Raw genomic sequence first — 23,284 nt, forward strand, 5'->3', positions numbered from 1 at the left:
GCTGATGTTATGTTCAGCTCATCACTGCCAGCCTTAAGCAGACCCCTCACGCCTCCAGGGTCCCCGTGCTCAATGGCCATCCGCTCTCCTAGCAACTATGCCTTTTTCCTCTCCCCACACTCGTGATCCTTCCCATCCCATGGAAAGGATGGAAGTGATTTCCTTTAGGCTCCTACTACAAATGTCTCCAATCTGCCAGCACCTACTGGGACGCCCGCCACCACCTATCCCATCACACCCCCCTCCTGTGCTAGGCCCCACCTCCACTGGTCCACTCGAGCGCTCTGTCCTGGCAATTCCCTCCCCTTTCCCCACAACACCAGCTTCTCTCAAACGCAGCACGTCCAAAGTAGAAGTCCTGACCGTCCACTGCAGGCTTCTCCACTGCAGCCTTCCCTCAGTAGATGTGCTTCAGCAGAGCACACCCCCCCACAGTTTAGGACAAAAGCCTCGGCGCCATCCTTGAGTCCCTCTTCACTCCCCAAATCCAGCCTGCCAGGCAATCCACGGGCCCCCCTTCAAGCAATACACACAATCTGATCACGTCTGCTCACGTCTCCCCACGTCCAGTGCCCCCGCCCTTACCTTTGCCCGATGCTTCCTCTCTCTTCTCCCTGCCCAGCCCTCCCCCCCTTGCAGACCATCATTTTAAAAAGCAAGCAGATCAGCTCCCGCCTCTGCTCAGCAGCCCTCAGTGGTTTCCATGCATTTTCACGGAGAATCAAAACCAAAGTTCTAATGACAGCCAGGAAGAGCTGGCCCCGCTGCCTGTTAGCCCTCTCCCCTCCCTCCCCCGTGCACCAGGCACAGTCCCACCTGAGAGTCTTCACATCCGAGGAACCTCATCCCCCCATGCCCAGCTCCGGAATCCCACTGCCTCCCTGCGCAGCCTCAGTGAGCCCACCCTCGCCAGCCCAGTCACACTGGGCCCAGGGCCCTGGCCCGGCACTCTCAAGCCCTTCTCCTGCCCTGCTCTGTCTTCTTCCTTAACTTACCACACTGCCTAGTTTACTTATTTGCTATGTCCACTGTGGGTCTCCTCCCTCATGATCTTCACCCCTCAACCCACCCAGATATCCACCCTCAGGACAGGGGCTTTGGTCTCTCTCATTCTCTGACTACAACAAGGCCTGGCACACAGCCTTCAATAAGTACTAGTCTGCTGAATGACTGAGTTGCTCAAGCTGTGCTTGAACTTAAATGAAACAGCCCCAGGAAGAAAATGAGCAGCTCTGGGCCATCACCGAGACTGTGAGCCCAGAGTGGCCACTTACCATCCTTCGCGTACGCCACACAGTACACGGTGTCCTTGTGCCCCTTCAGGGGCTGAAGCAAGGTGCCATCGGAGGTGTCGTAAACCTGGAAAGAGCCAGAAGGACAGATTATCAACATGGGACCTGTCAATCAGAATTCCTACAAGCTGCAGTGGCTGTTTCTGTTTGTATACAAAACATCTGTCAATGTTCTAAACTTCCATCAAATGAAAACTTCCACTGGAGAGGATGTGACTTAAAGTCGGACACCCGAGAAGCCAGGAGCATACCAATACTCCTCGAGAAATAAAAGTTCACCTTGTGGAACTTCTCTCACTCGAACATGAATCTGGATACCGGTCAAGCCAGACTCCAGATAAAGTCAGCATAAACCAAGAGTCAGATATGAAAGACAACAGGACTACTTTGGGCGCTACCCCTGGCCTAGACGTCAACTTCACAGAGATCTTTCCCATTTGCTGCCAAGAGTGTGGCAGTTGTAGACCTGAACTTGGCTTCCAAACGGGACGGAGGGTTAAACAACACAGCTGTTGTGTGGATTTAGGACATTTTATAGCTGTGTAACATAGACAATGTCTAGAGATTAAAAAAAAAAAAATCATCTGAGAAATCAAGGCAAAACCCTCTAGGGAAAAAATGGTTTGTGTTGGAGAAGATAAACTCCAGAAGGATTTGGAATGTTTCCCCCGGAGAGGAGAGGTCTGCAGGACACTCTAAGTATGACTGTAAGGTTGGGTAGTTGCCGTGCGGAGAATGGAGATCAGTGAGTCCACATATCTAGAGACAACAAGGCACGAGGAAATGGACTTACGCAGAGGAAGGAGAGATTATAGGGAGGTTTCTGGGTCACGCAAAGGGGTCCCTGAAAATCTTATGCACTGGGATTGGTCCAGAGGGAGCTTACAGTCTTTGAAAATATGGAAACCAGGACAGCACCCATATGGAATTGTTTAGGTAGACCAGAGCCTCCAAGTGGGGGTCGGGCATTCTGGCTTCTCACTGAGGGCGCCCCTTCGGTTCTGTTGCTTGAATTTTTAGGGGGACAAAATGGAAACTGACAGCAGCCCACATTTTGATTAATTGTTTTGAACTCTTTCGTGGGTGTCTCAAGGTAGAAAGGGAAAGATTAATGACTCCGAAGGAGGTATTGTTCACAGGTTCCTATCTGATAGACAGTTTACTTACCTGTTTTAAATAGCTCATTTCCTTCCCTATTAAAAAGTAATGACTGGTTTTTCCACCCTAGCCTGTTTTGTCTTAAAAAAAAAAAAAGAGGTCACATTTCAGAGTACTTACAAGGAGGGGGGGGGAGACACTTAAAAGGAAACTCAGACAAATTCCTACCAGTAATCTGTTTCCTGCAGCCAAAATCAGTTGGGTTCCATCGGGCTTAAATGCAAGGTCGTATATACTAAACAGGAGACAAGACAAGACGAAAGGACAGTTAGGAACCAAAATGATGAGGTCTGCTAATGGCCCAGGAAGCAAACTTCTCGAGCATTCTGGCATTGCTTATGTCTGAGGGTGAAGAATAAGGACCAAGAACTGCATTTAGTTTAAATTCCAGTCAGCCACCGCACATGGCAGTCCGTTCAACCCAGCCACTCAGCAGTTAGCTCCCTGCCCCCACTTCCCCACGTCCAGAAGCCGGACGCCAGAAATGACGCAAAGGGTCAAGAGTGGAGAGTAGGAGCTTTTCTTATAATACATAAAAGCCAGACAATCTGAGGAAATGAGCAGGGCTAGTAAATCCACAAGTCTCTGAGACACTGGGCGTTCGTTAATACATCACTGCTATTTCCAACGAGTCCATTACTGGGCGACACTGAGGTGTGAGGCGTTTGAGACATGCAGAGGAGATGGGGCAGGTGATGGATTTCAGGCAAAGAAAAAGCGAAGACTGAGGGGGGGGGGAGAAAATAATCTAATTCGGTCACAATATCTGGCTCTGCGCAAGACGGAAGAGATAAGGCTAGGGGAACCAGGCTGGAGCCATGTTACAAAGCTTCTCGAGTGCCCCAGGCACAGATCTTATTAGCTGGAGCATGTCAGACCGCACTGCTGAGACAGCCTTCCAGGAGAAGTTCAGCATGGACCAGACAGGCCCCTGTGTGTAATCAAAATACCCGGCCCTGGTCACCTCGCTGGGAGGCTTACCAGAGACGCCTGCTGTGCTTTTCAAATGCACTTTTTATTTCATCCTCACAACAATCCTGTGAGGGAGAAAAAAAGGATCCAACTTTATAGCTGAGGGGCAGGGCCAGCGAGGCCCAGCAGTGCACCACACCAGGTAGAAAGGCCAGAATCTCAACTCGGGTCTGAAGAGAACGTGTGCTATACTGTGGCTGACGCCTGTAATGTCAAGTACGTCAAATCTCTGTCACCCTTCACACGTTCATAATGAAACAGTGGGCACATTCATTTACCGTGTCCTAATTAAAATTCTTTAGAGACATTAGTTCACTAATCCTAACGAAAACCTATCACCCATTTTATAGATAAGAAAACTAAAGCACAGAGAAGTTCAGTAACTAGCCTCAAAAACTGCTCTGAGCGGACGTGAAGCCGGGACCCAAACCCAAGCCGGCTGGCTGCAGCCCATCTCGCTGCGCCCCCCTCGCTTTATGGCCTCCTTTCTTGGCATTACCATGATATGTCACACGGACGAAACAATTAGCATCAGTTGCCATGCTTATCACAACCAAAAAATGGTATCAGCACTGGCTCCGGCACAATGTGTGGAATTCACCAAGTTTTTTATCTCAGCTCTGCTGGCCTCAGACGCTTCCTATAAAAATAACTCATTTGTATTTAACAGTAAAGAGTTGACGAGTGTAAACTTAGGTTGTTTCACTTCATCTTGCAATGGCATAAGGCAGTAGACAAGGCCAGGCATGACCAGCCCGTTTTTATCACTGAGGAAACGAAAGGACAGAGGTAAGTTGTCTGTCTGTTGTCACACGGTGGCTGGTGGAGACCCTGGGACTGAGAGGATTCCAGCGGGGCCCCTCCCTGAGTTCTGCCCCTCTCATCGCTGTCGGGTGGGAGCCAGCCTTGCTGACGCTCAGGTTTGCTCTCCCTGAGCCTGCAGTGGGTGCTTCACACTGAGCAGGAAGAAGCAGGGCGGAGAGGGAGCATGAAAAACAGAGGGGCAGGAGAGGGGGGCTGCCTGAGCCCGGTGCTCACCTACAAGACAAGGGCAGGCGGCGCCCTCCTCCCCCACCTGCACAGACAGCCTCCTGACACCTGCCGCGGCCGCGCTAGGGCTCTGGATTGCGTCTGGGCTCCTTTGCTGTAAAGGAGCATCTGGCTTTTCTGAGAAGAAGCATCTGGCTCCTGTCCCGCCTTGTGTACCTCCGAACTCATCAGCGTGGTTCCCGTGTGGCCCCTTCTTCATAAGGATTTTGGGGCTGAATTATCAGCCGATCATTTCTCATCTGGGCCAAACCTTAAACAGCCTCCCTCTTAAAAGTGAAAATTCATTTTCTCTGAATTTCTTGAAATTTGCCTTCCTAAAGCACAACATACAATTCTAATCTGCCCCAACCTAAACTCTTATTTTGTTTAGAATCTGAACAAGTCAACTCAGCTCTGAACTATATAATTGTCTATAATTTATATTGTCTCAGCCACTATCCTGTCCCTTATTACAGGCATGTGCAATTTGAGGGCCGTGACCTAATTTTACACATTTATCAGCCCACAGTACATGGCACTGTCCTTGACTACTAATGAGTATAATCAACAAATGACAAGGTTTTATCTTCAACCCCAGATTTCCATCATAACATCAAAGACACTCAGAACTGAAAAGCACCCTAGACCTTGTCCTGTCTTCCAACTTCCGTCCCGGGCAGAACCCATCCTGACTGCACCCAGCCTGACTGACGCTCTGGGGGCTGGGGCGCTCCCCCATCGGCAGCGGTCTCTGTGCAGCAGACTGGCACTCTCTCCGCCTGCGCTTCCTATGAAAACATTTCGTCACCAATTTCCACTGCAGACAGGTGAGCCTGGCCCATCCTGCACTGCCCCCCCCCCCGGTGCACTGCAGTCCCCAAGGGCCCCTCCAAACCCTGCTCATCTGACTCAGCCTCGCTTACCAGCCTGGCATCTGAGGCACTTTATGCCACCCTGCTATGTCTCTGTTTCTTCATGTATCAATTCCTACCTCGATTAAACAAGCAAGCACATCAAACACTGGCCTACAGCGAGAGCTCAGGAGTTCCTGCTGGTGCGAGTGGAGGGTGACAGCAGACACTGGCCTCACTGGAGTAAGGTGGGCCAAAATCACAAGCAGGGTGTCACACTGAGGAGAACTTGGAGCAGTGATTTAAGGGAGAAAATGAGGGAGTTCAGAGAAGAGTGAGGTCATTAGGCAAGTGCCTTTGGGTAGGAAAATTGAGTTTTTTTGCTCAACTATAAAGCATCAATTTAAAAACTAGCAAGCCTAGGGGGAAGAGCAGGTAAGTAGGACCACTTCATTAAATGCATGATTTGAAGTAGGTTAAAAACCACGCCGGGGCAGAAACTTAGAGACCCAGAACCTGCCCAGTGATTAAGCATTAGCTGACAAAGGATGCAAAAACAAGGAAAACAACTCTAAATACGGGCAAAGTGCCCGGTGAGGTGGTCTACCCCATAACTGTATAAAAAGCCTATTTCTCGCCAGTACCATTGCCTGAGAGTGCAATAAACTTCCTTCTTTGGCTTTTACTCTCGTGTGTGTGTTTTTCTCTTTCTCATTCGCAAACCCTTTCAGGCAGGAACTGAGTCCCCAGGTTTATGAGGAGTGGAGTAACAGGGTCACAGCAGCAGGACTCAAAAACAAGAACCTCTGCTGTGACGGGAAGGCTGGAGCAGAAGCAGAGGAGCAGACAGGAGCCCACGCCAGCTCAGTTGTGCAGGGCTAACCTTGCCACCTGCGAGTTTGAGTTTTTGATTTGTTTAGTCTCATGCTGGGCAGTCAGTTAGCATATGTAGCTGCCACGGGATTGTAGGTCTAGAGAACACCTCCGGTCCCCATCCTAACACACACTCTGAAAATACACACGGTTTCCAACTGTAATGGGCCAGAAAACAAGCAACCACCTCCTTAATCCATCACCCACTCACCTATTCATCCACTCATGAATACACCTGTTCTCCACATAGGCGCAGCTACTGATTGGACTGGGTTTTGCGCTAACTTGGTAATGAACAAGACACATCCCTTGTTCTAAAAGGGTTCACAGACCTCTGAAATAAGCAGATCCACAAAAAACTCTTACATTAGACAGACTCTTAAGTACCACAAGAGAGAAATGAGTGAAATTCTATGCCAAGGGTTGAAAACTGGATGCAAATCAGGCTGTGTTTGGCCAGTAAATGTCTTGTTTGGCCCACATGGCATTTTGTTATTTTTACATTAGATGCCAACACTTTGAAATTAGGACATTTCATATAAAAACCCAGATTCTTCGCTTCGGGTGAAAATGGGATTCTCTGACACACTAGGCCAAATTCCTACCTGTAGTAACGGTCAGAAACTGAGCAGCAGCTGCCCATTTACAAGGAGAGCATGAGCTCTACAGATCGCCACACTCCCCACAACTCCCTATTACTGTCTCACATCAAGCCAAATTTCAGTTACCAACTTGTGCTGTGGGGCCTTTTATTTTTTTTAAAGATATACTTACTTATGCATATGAGAACTGGGGTATAGGCCAGGGGTGTGGGAGTGAGGGATGAAGGATTCACCATGGACAGAATGAGGAACAGAACAGGCAAACGTAAATACACTGCTGACAGGAGCAGGGAATGAGACAGGAGAGGTCTGCTGTGCCCTGTGGGTCAGTTCCCTAGCCAGGGATCCAACTCACGCTGCAGTGGCTGCAGATAGCTTCATAGTGCTGTAATTAACCTCTTGCACCACCAGGGAGGATCCGGTGAGGACTTTTATAATATGAATTAAAAAGAAGGGCCCTCCCTGTTGGTGCAACGGTTTAAAGCACAGCACTATGAAGCTATCCGTAGCCACTGCAACATGAGTTTGATCCCCGGCCAGGGAGCTAGCTGACTGACCCACATGGTGTGGCAGACCTCTTCTGATCTCCTCCCCTCATCAGTGTATTTCAGTCAATCTGCCTGCTCTGCTCCTGACTCTGGTGAATCCTCTCACCACCATGCCCAACCTCTGGCCTGTACTCCTGTTCTCATATGCATAAATAAGTATAAAAAATTAAAAAGAAAAATTGTTTTCACTCAAGACTTTTAAAAGTGGAAGATATAATAGCAAAATTATATGTTTCCCCAAAAAGCGGGGTAGAGATTACACTGAGGGAAACAGAAATCCTTGTGTTTAAGATGCAAACAAACATTTCCCATTTATGTTGCCTCTCTGACTCCTGCAGGCATTTGGCTTTGCAGCTTCTGGAACAAGGGGAAAAATTAACATTATGGCTAAGAGCCTTCTTGGCTTTGGGTGAGGAAGCTAGTTCCTCCACTTACTTTGTGACTTGGCAAATCATTTACCCTCTCTGCTTCCTCAGTAAAGTAGAGGTAGTTATAGCACTTGCCTTGATGGGCTCTTATGGGACTACAATGAGACAAAAAATGTAAAGTTTTTAGCCACTGTGTGCAGGCAGTAAGCATTAGCTATTGCTGTGCAGAGTACAAAAGAGAGAGCAACCATCTCCAAAGGCAGTCTTAAAGGATTTCAAAGTGAGCAGAGGGAAGAAAGCATGCTCTCCACAGAAATGCCTAAGACAGACTGGGAAGTTTTCTGTCCCTGGGGCAAAAACAGAGGCTTCACTATGAAGCAGAAAAGGTGCTCTGGGGAGACTGAAAGGCAGGCTGAGGAGAACCACTCCAAAGTCAGTATTTCCCAAAATGTATCATCACGATGGATTTAGGTGAGGAAATACATAATCAATCACTTCCAGTCATAAGGGGAAGAAGTCATCTCTCTCCATTCTCTATCAAACCTGCCTCGGGCACCCAGGAGAGATACTGGCTTGGAGGTCTCCATCTCATCGCCTCTGACCGCATCTGCTAAATGCCCAGTGCGGTGGGCAAGAGTTCCAGGCTGAGCAAAACTCCGAGCCACAGCACCCAGCTGCGACTTGGGAACAAGGCTCCTCCCAACTTCAAATTTTACAGGTGTCCTCAACTGATAGCTGATTTTCACAGCGCGAGTAACGTTTCCTTGTAAAATGTAGACAAATGTAAGAGAAAATAAGCGAGACAATTTACAGGGAAAAGTCAAGTTAACCGCGCAGGGCGAACACCTGTGGCGTCTGACAAACACTCGTGGGGGTACAAAGAGCCCAGGACCGACTGAGCGGGGAGCCACAGACCTGACCGCGACTGTGTGTGTGTACATCGCCCTGCCTCGCGCCTGATGCACCCCTCTGCCCCCCTCTCCGGGCCTCAGTTTCCCCCTCGCAAAGGAGTGGGAGCGCGACCTCCCCGCTCCACCGCCAGCGCTCTGCAGCCTCAGGCCAGGCCGCAGGCCCGTTGCCCTTGGCAACAGCGGGGTTCAGGCAATGGCTCCCGCCAGCCCCGCCGGGGCTCGGCCCCCCGCTCCTCCCGGACCGCCCGACTCCTCACCACTGCTCCGCTTTATCTCTCCACGTCAACACTGCCCTCATCGCGGCTTCCTTCACGCCTCGGGCTCCTCCTCCCGGCCTCAGCAACCGGCCCCGCTTCGCTAGTCTCTCAGGCGACCTGCGCTACCCCTGGCAACGCACATGCGCAGTGAGCTTCGCGCGCGCGCGCGCGCGTGTGACTGGGAGGTCCGAGTGCGCATGTCTGAAACGCTCGGCTAGGGAAGCCCAAACGCCAGTCGGCGTGGGAGCTTGGAAGGCGTCTGCGCAAGTAGAGGGCACTGATTCGTCGGAAATGAGGGGGAGGCGGGATGTCTTCCTGGCGAGGGGTCTGATTGGCGGAGATGCGGCAAAGGCAAGGGGGCGGAAAATAAACTGCAGGGTACTGAGGCTTCATCCCCTTCAGCTTTGGGGTTCAGCCCAGCGCTGTGAGATCGAGGGGTTTTTACATTTTACTTCACTCCAGGGCGTCGCACCTTTCGGCCGGTTGCTGTATCCGGAGCTAGCTGGACGGTCACGACTGGGATGGAGAGTTCCAGCCCGGGGGACTGCGGAGGTGCCCCCTCGGCCACCTCCCGTGAGCGCCTAGTCACAGATCAGCCGTGTGACCTCCGGCAAGTTGCCCGCCTTTGAGCCCCGGTTTCCCCAGCTGCGCAGTGGGACCGGGGAGTAGAAGGTGGATGGGCCACCTGGGGTGGACAGAGACCCGGAGACCCACAGGTTAAGTGCGGGGGCTGGAGCTCTGGTTCTCTTCGGATGGTGTCAGCCCTGGGCGCTCGCGACCCCGTTATCCGCAGTGTCGAGGGGGCTGGGAGGTTTTGTGGTGCAAGGTGAGATCTGCTTGAGTTGGAGGGTCCCGGGAAAACGTTGGAAAAGGACACATCTTAAATAGCCAGGGGCGACCCGGAAGTGAGTTGTCTATTTGTGAATGTGCGATTGAGATTAAGGTGATTTAACAACATTTTCTTTTCAAAGTTTAATTCCTCAGAACTGCCACAGGAGAGTTATCACCTCCTTTTTACAGCCAGAGAAACGAGACTTTTGAGAGAATCAGTAACTAGTTCTTGGACACACAACTAGTAAATGGCAGAGGGGGATTTCAGGCCAGTCTTGATTTCAGAGCTGGTGCTATTTTGCCAGGTTTCAGTTTCCAAATCTCCAAAATTGTGAGTAATGTTTTCCAGATCCCAATTAAACTTAACCCCCAATTATTTCAGAAGACCTTGATTCCAATTCCAGTCACTAGCTCTTGCTTAGTTAACCCTATTTATAGAAATTGGTTTAGACATCTCTACCGACCCAGCTAACTTTTAATCTTCTTGTCACTCAGTTTTATCAGTGAAGAAAGTGAGGGTTCTGGTCTGCCTCAAGAACCCGTTGCTCCTGCGCAGTGCGACGGTGCTGCCGTCACAGAACACCGGACACCTGTCCCGTGTGGATGGGAAAGACTTGTGAAGCAGCGACTGTCTGGGAAAACAGCAGGAAAATACGATGTGTACTTTATCAGGTGAGCCTGCAAAGTGGTAAAGGCATCATAGCCAGAGGGTTTTCTCCAAGCAGGTAATGGGAGAGCACAGCAGGAATCTTAGCCTCTTCCTACCTGCTCCAGAAAATTGTTACAGATTCTGTTTCTTCAATGTCATTGCTTAGTTATAGCAAATGATACGGGGATTAGTACATACATTTCCTGTAACTGTGAGTTGATGCTAAGTTGCACTTAGTTGTAGGTAAAGTAACTTGTACTAATTTGATAGTAGTGAAACTATTTAAAAGTTTTGTTACTTTTTAAAATTTTAAATGACATGTTTGTGGCAGCATTTGGAACTTACTAATTAACAGTTGGAAATGTGGTTCATTTCTTCTTAAGAGTCACTTTTACTTACTAGTATTGTTTTCTTTAATGTTATTTTCTAGCCCTCAAGGAGTCAAATTCAGATCCAGAAGTTCACTTGCTAATTATCTTCACAAAAATGGAGAGAATTCTCTTAAGCCAGAAGATTTTGATTTTACTGTCCTTTCTAAAAGGCGCTTAAAGTCAAGATATAAGGACTGCGGTGGGGCGGCTCTCACCTCCCAGCTACAAAAGGATAGTAGAAGTTCAGGCCAGACCCTCAGGACACGAAGCAGGCAGAAAAAAGATGTGCTCCCTTTGCCAGGGGGTGGTTTGGAGTTAAAAGATAGCAGAGGATTCTCTAACTTGACTTCCATTCGTTTGCTGAAAGAAGGAGATGGTGTGGATGGTGTGGACCCCAGAAAGGTTACAAAGTCCCGAAGAAAGGTGACTGCTTCGAAAGGAATTAAAATTAAGAAAACGAAAGCTGGGTGCCAGAAGAGTCTTCCAGATTCAACCCCAACAAACACAAAAGGAGAATTTGCGTGCTGTAAAGCAGAGGCTGAAAGTGAGCCGGCTGCACAGGAGAGTCAGCTTGATGGGGCTGCCGAGGCTGGCCGCAGGGCAAGCAAAGACACCCTGGGCAGGACCCCTGAGGGGGAGCCCCAGAAGAAAGAGTGTTCAGGAGCCGATTTTCTTTGTGAACAAACAACTTCTGGCAACGTAAACAAATTATGTTCAACTAAAGAAGCAGAACCCAGTGAACTGTGTGAAGATACCCTTTTAGAACCTGAAGAAATAAGAACAAAAGTGGAAACTGGGGAAAGGAAGGGACATTTGCATATCGATGACTTCAAAGGCGACACTGAAATAGGCTGCAGCTGCTCACAGGTGGAGAAAAATTCCACCTCTGAGAAACTGTGTCAAGGTATTCAGTGTATTAAAGTGCTGTAGACTTGTGACGAGCCCCTTATACTCTGGATACTGTATTTCATGCCTGTACCAGTTTGGAGGTAGGAATAGAAGGAAAATCCATTCTATCACTTGGCCCAAACTGGCATCCAGGCCCTTTCCTCTGGCAGAGAAGGAATCAGCCTGCAGTGCGCCCCCAGCAGAGGATATTTGCATGCCAACAGCCGCTGCCATCACTCTGGTGCAGCAGCTGAGACTCACCTTACAGCTGTCCCTCCCCAGCCAGTAACCTTAAGGCTTTAGGAGAACTGAAAGGGCTTCATACTTGAAGAGGTTTGGGGCAGACACTTTGTATACACACCCCATAAATAGGTCAAAAAGAGGGTCTTCTTTTCACGCTCATGCTGTTACTTATTACTCATGTATGACTTCCAGCTTAATTTTGTATAAATCATGGTCATTTTTTTCTCCTGTTATAATGCAATGCTTCTCTAAAATACTTTAGCGTTCTCAATAATTCAAAACTGTAATCACATAGTTCATCTATTATTTGTAATATGCTCTTAATACAAAGTTCAGAGCTTAGCAGTTTGCCTTTATAATACCTCAGTGAGTAAGAGATAAAAAGGAGACCTTTTGAGCAGTCTGTATTAGTTATTCATTATGCCATCATAGTATAATGAATAACTCCTTTAAAGAAGAATAGCAACTTGTACTTAAAGTCCTGAGGGGAGACAGTCTGGACAAATTGGTGGTGCAGGGGTTTAGACTTGACTCCTGCACTCAGGCCACTCATCGCTTTGTCTCTGCTGTGCCTGGAGTTTCTCCACCTTTCACAGAACACAGTCATAGGCACCTAGGAATGACATGCGAATTCTTCAAGTCTTCAGCTTCGGAGGGCTTCAGAAAGCCTTGAAGCTTATAGAGGCTTCTTGCTTTTATAAAGAGCAACTTCAACACTAAACACACACCACAGTGGACATATTCTGTGCATCCTGTACATAAAGCAGCCTCGCTCCCTACCTTTGGTGATGTTCCCTTCTGCTAATAGATGTCCAGTGGAATAGTACAGGCCTTCCACTGACTGAGAGTTGCCAGGTCAGCTGAGCTCAGTCTCTGAGTCTTAAAGGAGATTAGTTATTATTCACACGAATTCATAGGGAAAGTGATTAAGCAGCTAATAACGTTTTTGTCCTAACTCTTTGACTAGGTTTTACCTACGTGACCTAGAAGAGCTAAAAACACCAGGCTGATTATCTGGGGCCCGGGATGCTTGTTCCAGCCCATAGTCAATACCACTATCATTTTGAGATTAATGTTTAAGTCTTAGTGTCTTCACCTGTAAAACGGAGGAAATAACCCTCATTGGTCCAGCTCTTTGCAGCAAGAATATTGTAAAGTAAAATGAGAAGTGAAAAACCTGATATTGAAATGTAGAGGGTCTGGCTGAAGACAGTCTTAAATATGGTTGTAGAAATTCAAGGAACCTGAAAACTAACTTAGGTCAAATGTCAAATGGTGGTTATATTAACTGAGCTTCCCAGTGAAGTTTGGTTTCAGATTCTGTTTTGTCTAAACCAGCACCTACTCAGCAACAACAAAATTATACCATTTTGGTTTATATTATAGCTTTTTTTTTTAAATTAAATTGAGCTCATATGTCAAAGACTGCTGGTTTCACTTAAAAGTTCATGACATGAAAAATCTTCATGAGTATAATTTCAACACATGTAGTGACCATGGTGTACAACTATATTAAAATGTTTCCTATTCCAAATTTTAAGAGCATGGACTCCAAATATAAGTCATAGGGAACTCGTGTAACAGAACTGCCAAGGCGTGAGCCTGGGAGTCAGGAAACCTAAATTTGAATTTCAGTTTTGACACTAGTTGTGTGACTTTGGGCAACTTGGCCTCTTACTATCTCAATTTCTCGACCTGCAAAGTGGAGATAAAATTGTACCTAGCTCATAGGACATTAGTAAGGTTAAATTGGTTAATTTTGTAGAATGCTTAGCTTCCTGCCTGGCACCTAGTAAATGTTTCGTAGGATTGGGGTGTTTTTACTGTTATTAGCATCCTGAATATTTCTTTATGCTAAACATAGATTTTATAAACAGTGCTCTTCCTTTTCAGAAGATACCATCCCACGGACACAAATAGAAAAAAGGAAAACAAGCCTGTATTTTTCCAGCAGATATAACAAAGAAGGTATCCCTTTTCCAACCAGAAAATCCAATTGGAAGTCTCTTGCAGGCTTTCAGCACTGACGCTGTGTCTGTTTAGCCCTTAGCCCGCCGAGACGCAAAGCCTTCAGGAAGTGGACCCCTCCTCGCTCCCCTTTCAACCTCGTCCAAGAAACACTTTTTCATGACCCGTGGAAGCTCCTCATCGCGACTATATTTCTCAACCGGACCTCAGGTTCGTGGGTTCTTCCGTCTTTATTTTGGTGGAGACAGTGTGAGGAGAGCAAGTGTTGACCTGAGGAAGAGGCCTGGGGTCCAGGTTTGATGCAACACCTGGGTGACCCCCCCAAGGGGTGAGTAGGCTTCCCCTGGGAGCTCTTACTCGGCACGAGGAGCAGAGTCTCATTTATTCTCAACTTCCAAATTATGATCACCCATAAAAATCAGGCACTTGGCACCCTCATTCTTTGGCTGCTTCCCAATGGAGTAATGGTATTGGTTTTTGACCCTGAAAGTGGCCGCTGCTTCAGGTCATGACCATTCATGGTTTAAAAAGAAGAAGCAGGCCCTCCCTGGTGGCGCAGCAGGTTAAAGCACTGCACTAAGAAGCTAAAGCCACTTCCACATGAGTTCGATTCCCGCCTGCCCCGGAGGTGACCACATGGCGTGGCAGACCTCTCCTGACCCGCCCGCTGCACCCCTCAGCAGTATAGTTCCTCCATCTGCCTGTTCTGCTCCCCACTCTGTCTCTGGTGAAGCCTCTCGCCACCCCTGAGCTTCTGGCCTGTACCCCATTTCTGTATGCACAAATAAATAAATCTTAAAAAAAAGAAGAAGAAGAAGAAGCAAAAAGCACTCTATGATAAATTTCTAGATGAGGAAATACCAGGCCCTAAAACCGGTCTGTATGGGAGCTTCATTCATGCAGTTATCTTTGCTTCCCAGGAAAAATGGCAATCCCTGTGCTTTGGGAATTTCTGGAGAAGTATCCTTCAGCCGAGGTAGCCAGAACCGCAGACTGGAGAGATGTGTCAGAACTCCTGAAACCTCTCGGTCTCTACGACCTTCGTGCAAAAACCATTATCAAGTTCTCAGGTACTTTCCCACTGGGCCAAGGAAAAACTTAAACAAAGCTACTTAAGAAAGCCACACCTTAAACTTTAATGTCCCAGCTGTCACACTGATAGAGGTCATTAAGCTCAAGCATTGAAGGCATTTAAAACACAGACCCATTGCCCAAACCACAGTCTCACTGATGCTTGCAGTAAATCTTTGCCCAAGACTGGCCAGCCCACTTGGGCAGAGTCAGAGGAAGAAGACAGTGAAGCAGAAGCCCACGTGACCTTGAGGACATTGCCACTGTCTCGTCAGCACGTCAGCACAGCACAGAATAATAACGATTAGTAAGTGCGGGTGGGAGGTGCAGATAGAGGTGAGTGGAAATCCAGAAGAAAAAGCATTCACAGTTGGGTGCTTAGGAAGGCCTTCCTCTCCTTTTCTGCTTCTGTCCCACCAGACACCATTGCTACCCACTTGAGGGGTGTGACTCCTAGCCGCTCACCTGAGATGTGGCTGTTTTCCCCCAGATGAGTATCTGACAAAGCAGTGGAGGTACCCGATCGAGCTTCACGGGATTGGCAAATACGGCAATGACTCTTACCGAATCTTTTGCGTCAACGAGTGGAGGCAGGTAAGGCCCACCCCCAGCCAGAACTTCTCTGGCTGAGTTCTTCTCGAAGATCAGAGACATCTGCGAGAGTGTTTCTTGGACAGAGGTGCCATGACCGTTACCACCGATTCTGTGCCCCACTTGAGGGGCAGCAAGTGGTGCAGGGCACCGTTCTGATGGCCACGTCTCCAGTGCGCTGTCACCTCTGGCGCTATTGCTGTCACGGCCACGGTGGTCTCTGAGCCGCTGCAGTTTGCCTCCTGGCACTGCCTTCAGAAGCGCACCAGCCGAGGAAAGCAGGCACTTTGGGGTTTCTCCTAGAGGTCTTAGGTGACGCTTGTGTGCCGGGTCCTGCCAGGCTGTGGAGTATGCCTAGCTCACAGGCAGCGGGGTGGTGGCGTGGAGCTGTGGACACTGCCAGGTGGCCTGGTCACTAGTTTCCTCGTCTGTGACTCACCCCAAAGCACTAGCCCGTAGGTCTGGCCACGCCTCTTCCTCTGCACCACTTACTGGACCTGAGCTGTCCACTGAACACTCAGGGTCTGTGACCTCTTCTAGAAAGGAGAGTGTTATGTCTGAGTGTACCCTGAGCCCTGGCGAGCAGCCCTGCTGAGTCAAGAGGGATTTTGTGAAGTGTAAAGGGTTACCTTCCTGTAAGCTAGAGGTCTAAGTATCGGTGAAGCCCACTTGGTTAAAGGTAACTTCCAGGTATATGATCGTCAGGTACTGTTCTTCTACCGTATCTTAAAAGCTAGTCTGAAAAATGTATCTCTGACCCTGACATAAGGCCTCTGTCTCCTAATGTGCTTTATTTTTCCAGGTGCACCCTGAAGACCATAAGTTAAATAAATACCACGACTGGCTTTGGGAAAATCATGAAAAATTAAATCTGTCTTAGCACTCTTTGACATTTTCAAACTCATTCTTTAGACGTTGCTCTGCGCTTTGATTCCTCGGAGCTCTGTTAAGCACAGGCGTGTGGATGTCATCAGCCCAGTCAGAAATCTGATTCTGTTTTCTTAAGGCTCATGCCACTTGACAGAGCTTTGCTACTGAACATGCCAGAACAGATTTTGAGGTTTTTTAATAAATTGTAATTTGACAACAATCCTAACAATGTGTATGATGTTTCCCATAATGAAATATGATTTAAAAAGTGACAGTACCTTTTCTGAATGGTCAATAACACAAATTTTATAAACCTGGCTTAAGGAAAAGTTAGCCTTTGTTCTCTTCCTATAAAAATGCTGTCGTACAATTGTCATACTAAAGGACTACAAAAGGAGGCCTTCCGGTGGGGCAGGGGTGAAGTCTCAGCACTGAAGCAGTCCACAGCCACTGCAGCTCGAGTTCGATCCCCAGCCAAGGAGCTGACCTACAGGGCGCGGCAGACCTCTCCTGACCCACCCGCTGCTCCCCTCAGCAGTGCACTTCATCAGTCCACTTGTTCTGCTCCCCACTGCCTCCGGTGGGTTCTCTCACCTTCCCTGCACCTCTGGCAGGTACCCCAGTTCTGTATGCCTAAATAAATATTTTTTTTTAAAAAAAGGAGTAAGGTCTGGAGACAAGATGAGCAGACACGGCAACTTAAAGAGGGCCACTGAGGCCCTGGGCAAGAGCTAGAGTTAGAGGCAGGCAAGCTCGCCCAGCTCAGGGCAGTGGGGAGGCTGGGCACTGCACAAGCATCGTCATGAACTCCAACACATTTTCATCACCCCAAAAAAGAAGTCTTGTACCTATTAGCAGTCAAACCTAATGGCTCCCTCTCTCCTTTCTGGAATCTGTGAATCTACTATCTGTGCCTAATCCAGGCGTTTCCTATAAATAGAATTATTAAAATGTGGCCTTAAGTGGCTGGCAGCTTTCACCTTACCATCTTCAAGACATCTACATTGAACACATGTCAGTACCTCGTTCCCTTTTCATGACTAAATAATATTCCATCGAATGAGTAGACCACATTTTCTTTATTCATGAAGCTGATGGACCTTACAAGTATTTGTTCTGATGCCCTGTTTTCAGAGTCTTAAGCCCGTGGCTCGGGGTCATAAGCGGGTCAAGTCACCAGAACAGAGTCTCTGGGACTGGCACTCACCTGGCTTCCAACAACCACTTACCAGGAGTCAGGGCCTGTTTAAAGAGAACGCCCAGACCCAAAGATAGTCCTACGCTTTACTAGAAAATCAGGGACACAACTAAGAAATCCGTGTTTCTGGCAGCCGGGATCTCTGCCCACACGGGTGGCTGCCTCCGGGCGGGCGGGGCGTCCTGTAGTCCTGGCAACCTGGCAACCCGGCTTCCAAGCGGCTTCCAAGCACGGCGAGTTGAGCGTCTTTCGAAAAACCTAGAAGGAACTTGCCCCGCACTTTGGGCCCTCGCTCCGCGAGCAAGCTCGGTTAGGCTGACTTCCACACCTCCTCCCAGCGCCGCGCCCATGGAAATCGATTCCCCTGAAAAATACCAGGCTCTGATCTTGTCACTAATCGGTAAGCTGCTGGGGAGCAGCGCCCGCCTCCACCGCGCCCTCAGACCGGGCTCTCGCTGCTGGAGGGGTTCTGTGCACCTCCTCTGGCTGAGGGGAGTGCAGGGGTGGGCGGTCCTCCCCGCTGTTCGCACATTTCCAAGACTGGGCTGGAGGAGGGGGTCAGGGGGCTGTGGCTTGGAACCATAGGGCCCGGTGTGCCCCGAATGGTGTCTGGACTCTGACTGGCCCCGCGGTTTTGAATGTGCTGGTGCCGGAGATGCGACATGAAGACAGCCTGTCTTCAGACTCCCAGCCAAATGGGGGTTGGGGAGGGGAATCCTTGTCAACGCCCAACAACGTCAGAGGTGAAGGCCAGACAGATAAAGGGAAAACTACAGACAAGGGGAGTGAATGGGGGGCAGAGGGGGCCCAAAGTGGGAGGTGGGCTGAATAGGGGAGGGGGAGACAGCTGGAAGGAACTGATCTGGGGGCCAGGAGGCACTCCTTGGAGGCATTCCTTTCGCTGGCTTCAGAATGGAAGTGATTCTGCAAACCAGGTGGAGAGGGAAGGCTCCAGAAACAGCCTGCCAGAGGTCAGAAGTGCTGGTGGATAGAGTGTCATGGAGATGAGAGAGGGGAGCATCAGAGGGGATAAAGCTACAAGATGCTGGGAGTCCGGAGGTGGAGGCCCCAGGGATGGTGTTGGGGGGACTGGGTGTGGGAAGTAACAGGGGAGACAAGATCTGGAACTGGTCCAAAGTCCAGGCCGAAGATACCCTGGCGAGGGGGAGAGGCCAGGCTAGTGGTGACTGCTTGAATAGTGGATACCAGTGGACACTGTATGTCCACTTTGTGCAGGGCACAGGGGACTAAAACAGTCAGTCCTTACCATCAAGAAAAGGAAAAGCCTCTTCCTTCAGAAGGTAAATGCTATGACAGGGCTAGGCGTGCGGTGTGTGGGAACCCCAGAGCATGAGGGAGAGGCTTCAGGGGTAGTGATGTCCGAACCCAGTCTCAGGGAATAACCAGGTGAAGCAGGGGGAAAGAGAGGAATGGGGGGGGGGGCAGGGGCAGGAAAACCAAGCAATGACTAAAAGCTGAACTCTGGGGTCTGGCAAAAGGTGCTCACGTCCTGGCTATTGTTTGTGATCTTGAGCCTCTCTGGGCCTCAGTGTCCTTACCTATAAAATAAGAATAATATAGTGCTAGCTTACTGGTCTGTTCATTTGTCATTTGCTCATTCCCCAAGTATTACTGAGTTCCAGCTCTTTGTTGGCACTGTGAAGGTGCTGGGAACCAGAAGGATGAGGTCTTGGTGCCCAGACAAATGAAAAAATAAAAATCTACCATGTAATCGTGCCAGGGGTTTCACAAGCAGAAGTTGACCTGAACCAGGTACCTGATGACGTAAGCTGCATGTGAGACGATAGGGGAGGGGAGGGCCTGTGGCAAACTGGAGAGGCTCCCGCCTGAAGTCACTCAGATCAGAAACACTCAAATCCGCGACAGTCAGACCAAGCAGGACCCCAGCGCTCACTCAGCCTAGGGGTTGCCCATTTAGAAGCTTGGAGTTAGACGTTCTTGAGATGAATAGTCTGAAGGAAAAACAAAGGTTGAGACATGCAGGGGTGACTTCTGGGAGGGGGAGAGCCTCCAGGGGAGAGGCCTGAGGTCTGGAGGATGAGGAGGAGTGAGGGGCACGTGGATGGGGGAGAGACAGCAGGTGTGCCATGGTCTCAGGCAGGATGGAGCCTGGGTCACTCAGGGAACGGAGACCTCGAGACGTCTGGGACCTGGTAAGGAAAAGCAGGGGAGTGTTGTGGTGGGCGAGGTCTGCACGGGAGGGCCCTGCGCTTGATTTGAAAGTCTATGGAAACGCTGTTAAAGGCGTAAGGGTGAGCATACTGAGAACAGAGAGACAGTGCACTTAGTATGAACAGAGCATCTCTGGATGGACTGGTTCTACACATCACCACGGCACCACTCAACCCGGTAGGTGTCAGCATTATCCAACCATTTTACACGGGAAGAAACTGTCCGGACAGGACAGTCACTTGCCGGAGATGTGTGGCCAGTCAGCAGCCGCAGGGCCAGGCCAGACCAGGCCAGACCAGGCCAGACCTGAGCATTCCGGCTCCAGAGCCTCTGATCTTAATTAACCATTCATGGTCCCAGGGGATCAAACCAATCCAGAAAGGCTTTTTAAAAGATGGTTCTGATAGCCAGGAAGGCGTAGTGGAGTGGGCAGGTAGGGTTAGAGAAGACTAAGTAACAGGAAGCTCATGAAGCCTCAGCATAGGGCCTGCCCATCACACTGGAGGGGATTAGCTTTGTCATCTCTTTACTGGCAATGATGAGCCTGGAATTGGGGGCCCTGAAGCCTAGCCCTGAAGCACTTTCCCTTCCTGATCCATGAGCCTCCTTCCTGAAAGGGACTCACCTTTTAACCCTCTCCCCCCAAGGGCTCTGTCGGTCCAAGGAGTCTCACGATGAAAGTGTCAGGAATGCCAGCAGAGACCCCGTCTTCGATGCCGAGCGGGTCACTGCCCACTGCTTCAAGCAGTTCAAGCAGGAGAACTTCTGCCTGCCCCAGAGCCGCCGGCGGATCATCATCTTGCCTCAGAAGGAGGACCCGGTGCCTGCTCCTCCTGTGCCCCAGCCCCAGGCTGCCCCGCAGCCCACCCCCAGGTTCAAAGCCCTGGGGCTGGAGGAGCCCCAAGCACCTCCAGAAGACACGAGGGCCTGGATGAGCCAGAGGCTGAAGCTTCGGCAGGACCTGGACTCAATTGGCGACGCGAGGAAGTGGCTCCTGCACAAGGCCAGCCTGACGCCCTCCGAGACCAAGGTTCTGGACAGGATCCGCAGGGAGCGCCAGGTCCTGCTGGAGAAGCCCCCGACCGTCACCCCATTCACCAAGGTGGTCAGCTCCTTCTTCCAGAAGACGACACTGAGGGTGTCTGGGGCGAGACAGGGAGGGTTCACCCCGGGTCACGGAGCAGGCAGAAATGCCAAGAGGGAGGACTAGTTGTGTAGGTCTGCATGGCACACGCCCCCGAGGATGGAAAGCAGCCACGTTTACCCTCTGGCAGTTTGAGTCAGCAGGCGGGAGGGCTCAGCGGGGGGCTCTGGCTCGTTCTAGTCTACAGTAGGCCCCACCTGCGGCCTCTGGAGCTTGACTGAGCAGGAGGCTCTGCTTCCAAGCTGCCTACTCACGGCTCTTGGCTTGCCCCCACAGGGGCCTCTTCACCAGGCTGCTTGAGGGTTCTCACCCCCGGGGTAGCGGGCGCCACCCCCGCCCCCCAGAACACAGACTGAAGAACAGGCTACAGCCTCCCCGACCTCATCTCGGGTCTCGGTTTCCCAAGCGCCTCACCATAGCATCCATCACATTCTGTGTGTGACACGCCAGCCACTAAGCACAGTCCACTCTGCAGGGGAGTGGGGGTCCTCCGAAGACAGGCCAGTGCAGAATTTGTGGTTGTATCTTCACAAGCACCCTGAGAGGGCTCCCTGGGACTCTGTATGGGGAGTTTTTAAATAGTCACCGTTCATTCGTTCTTCGAGTCCTGTTTGCTAAGGAAGGGCCTGCGTGCACAGACAGGGCACCTGGGAGCACCCCACTGTGAGGCTGCAAGACAGGGAAGACCGCCCTTTGGCAATAGTGGAAAGAGAAGCTGCCTGAGGCCAGCACGTGGGGACCAGGAGACAGGTCAACGCAGCCAGGCCCAAGGCCGCCCCGCGGCTCCCGCCCCTCACTGGCAGACGTCAGCGATGCCGACTCTGACATTTCTCCAGTTCAGGCGGATGAGGGGTCGGGTAACTGGGGTTTAAACCCGGCTCTACTGCTTCCTAGCTGTGCCATCTGGCCTCCGTTTCCCGTCTGTTACGTGTGGCTACTGACTCGCTGTATCGAGAACACTCTGCTTCTGTGAGAGCCGGTGGCTCAGCCTACGTGAGGGCACAGTGCGGCCTTTAGCAAGCTCTCCCTGAAGGCTCGGCACTTTGATCAGTGGTGCTTCTCGCCCAGGTCACGTGAAATGGCCCAAATTCTAGCAGCCTTGATGGCATCATGCTCAAACCCCAAATTTCACGAGTGTCAGCAGCCTCTCCCGGGCAGCACAGTGCCAGCCGCCACGCTCTGGACGGCCTGGAAGTCCGGCTCCACTGCCTTCCTGCTGAATGACCCAGGGCCAGTTGCTTCACCACTCTGAGCCTGTTTCAGATGCAGAAGGGAAAATAATTCCTCATTTTGTTTATTCGTCCAGGAGGCAATCCTGCCTCGGGAGGGCACAGTTAACCAGATTTCTTGGTCTTGCCCTCGAGGTGTTTCCCTGTCAGTGAGGGAAGCAGACAGGGCAGATTAATGCCACTGCAGCCTGCTCCGGGCAGGTACTCTGAGGTGGGTCCTGAGCAGCGACACAGCAGAGCTGGGGGCCAGGAGGGCCCTTGTAAACTGTCAGGTGCTGCACCAAGGTTAGGAAGGATTATTCCCAAATATTCCCTTTAACCTGCATCTGGAGCAGGGTGAGGACAGGGAGGGCGGGAAGGAAAGGTACTTCTGCAGGAGGCCCAGCAGCACAAGCCAGGAGGGGCAAGGGTGGGGGGCCACCTCCGGCTCCCTGCGGGGTGCGTTTAGAGCAGCCAGAGCCCCGTGGGCATAGTCCATCCCCCCACCTCCCCACCCCCGCCCCCCAGCTCTCTGTGGCAGGACACTGTCACCCCCTGCTGTCTGGGGAGTGATGCTCAGCCTGGCTGGCTCCCAGTTCTCTAACTCTGGGGGTCATGTCCTTGGCCTGGCTCCCCTAACTCTCTCCTACCCCATCTCTCGCCTCTTTCAGAAGAAAAGTGCCCGAGTTCTCCACCGATCAGTGCCCCAGCTCCAGCTGCCCAAGCCCCCGGCCCTCCTGGCCTTCTACTCCCACCTCCGCAGCCGCAAAGTCAAGATCCTGGAGCTGTTCCACAAGGTGGTGCGGAGCGAGAATCAGATCTCCAGGGAGGAGTTCTTTCTGGCTCTGAAGACGGTGAGTGCACCCCTCCTCCCCAGCTTAGTAGGGAGGGCTGTGCCCCCAAGCTCCCCCAGTGCGTGTCCTAACCCAGGGCCTGAACCCAATTAAAAGTCAAAGCGCATGGCCCTCCCTGGTGGCGCAGCAGGTTAAAGCACAGCACTAAGAAGCTAAAGCCACTTCAGCATGAGTTCGATTCCTGCCTGCCCCGGAGGTGACCACAAGGCGCGGCAGACCTCTCCCGACCCGCCCGCTGCTCCCCTCAGCAGTGTACTGCGTCAGTCTGCCTGTTCTGCTCCCCACTCTGTCTCTGGTGAAGCCTCTCACCACCCCTGAGCCTCTGGCCTGTACCCCAGTTATGT

At 50.6% G+C, this 23,284-nt stretch overlaps 3 protein-coding genes across 6 annotated transcripts in view; 2 read left to right on the plus strand and 1 right to left on the minus strand.

Moving 5' to 3' along the window:
* Nucleotides 1-8,975, minus strand: part of IFT122 (intraflagellar transport 122) — a 56,391-nt gene extending 47,416 nt beyond the window's left edge. For all 3 annotated transcript variants that reach the window (XM_012732162.1, XM_012732161.1, XM_012732160.1), the window contains exons 1-3: nt 8,862-8,975; nt 2,619-2,685; nt 1,275-1,359 (exon numbers count right to left, since the gene is read on the minus strand). In XM_012732162.1, the coding sequence (XP_012587616.1) occupies nt 1,275-1,359; nt 2,619-2,685; nt 8,862-8,902 (193 nt within the window). In that variant the 5' untranslated portion in view covers nt 8,903-8,975. The remainder of the gene's footprint in view (nt 1-1,274; nt 1,360-2,618; nt 2,686-8,861) is intronic.
* Nucleotides 8,976-9,228: 253 nt separating this feature from the next.
* On the plus strand, nt 9,229-16,809 carry MBD4 (methyl-CpG binding domain protein 4). 2 transcript variants are annotated; one of them, XM_012732065.1, is made up of 8 exons: nt 9,229-9,471; nt 10,188-10,364; nt 10,772-11,616; nt 13,737-13,811; nt 13,887-14,021; nt 14,732-14,881; nt 15,373-15,476; nt 16,276-16,809. In XM_012732065.1, exons 1-8 carry the CDS (start codon nt 9,383-9,385, stop codon nt 16,351-16,353), a joined length of 1,653 nt encoding a protein of 550 aa, XP_012587519.1. In that variant the 5' UTR covers nt 9,229-9,382; the 3' UTR covers nt 16,354-16,809. The 2 variants fall into 2 exon arrangements, with proteins under 2 accessions (XP_012587519.1, XP_012587520.1); XM_012732066.1 differs by having other exon boundaries at nt 13,740-13,811.
* A 1,060-nt stretch (nt 16,810-17,869) lies between these two features.
* Nucleotides 17,870-23,284, plus strand: part of EFCAB12 (EF-hand calcium binding domain 12) — a 12,989-nt gene continuing 7,574 nt past the window's right edge. Inside the window, exons 1-3 of the mRNA XM_004692221.2 lie at nt 17,870-17,941; nt 20,382-20,836; nt 22,758-22,940. Coding sequence (XP_004692278.1) covers nt 17,890-17,941; nt 20,382-20,836; nt 22,758-22,940 — 690 coding nt within the window. The 5' untranslated portion in view covers nt 17,870-17,889. The remainder of the gene's footprint in view (nt 17,942-20,381; nt 20,837-22,757; nt 22,941-23,284) is intronic.

The sequence above is a fragment of the Condylura cristata genome, unplaced genomic scaffold (assembly GCF_000260355.1).
Source record: "Condylura cristata isolate star-nosed mole 26May11 unplaced genomic scaffold, ConCri1.0 scaffold00033, whole genome shotgun sequence".
Classification (NCBI taxonomy): Eukaryota; Metazoa; Chordata; class Mammalia; order Eulipotyphla; family Talpidae; genus Condylura; species Condylura cristata.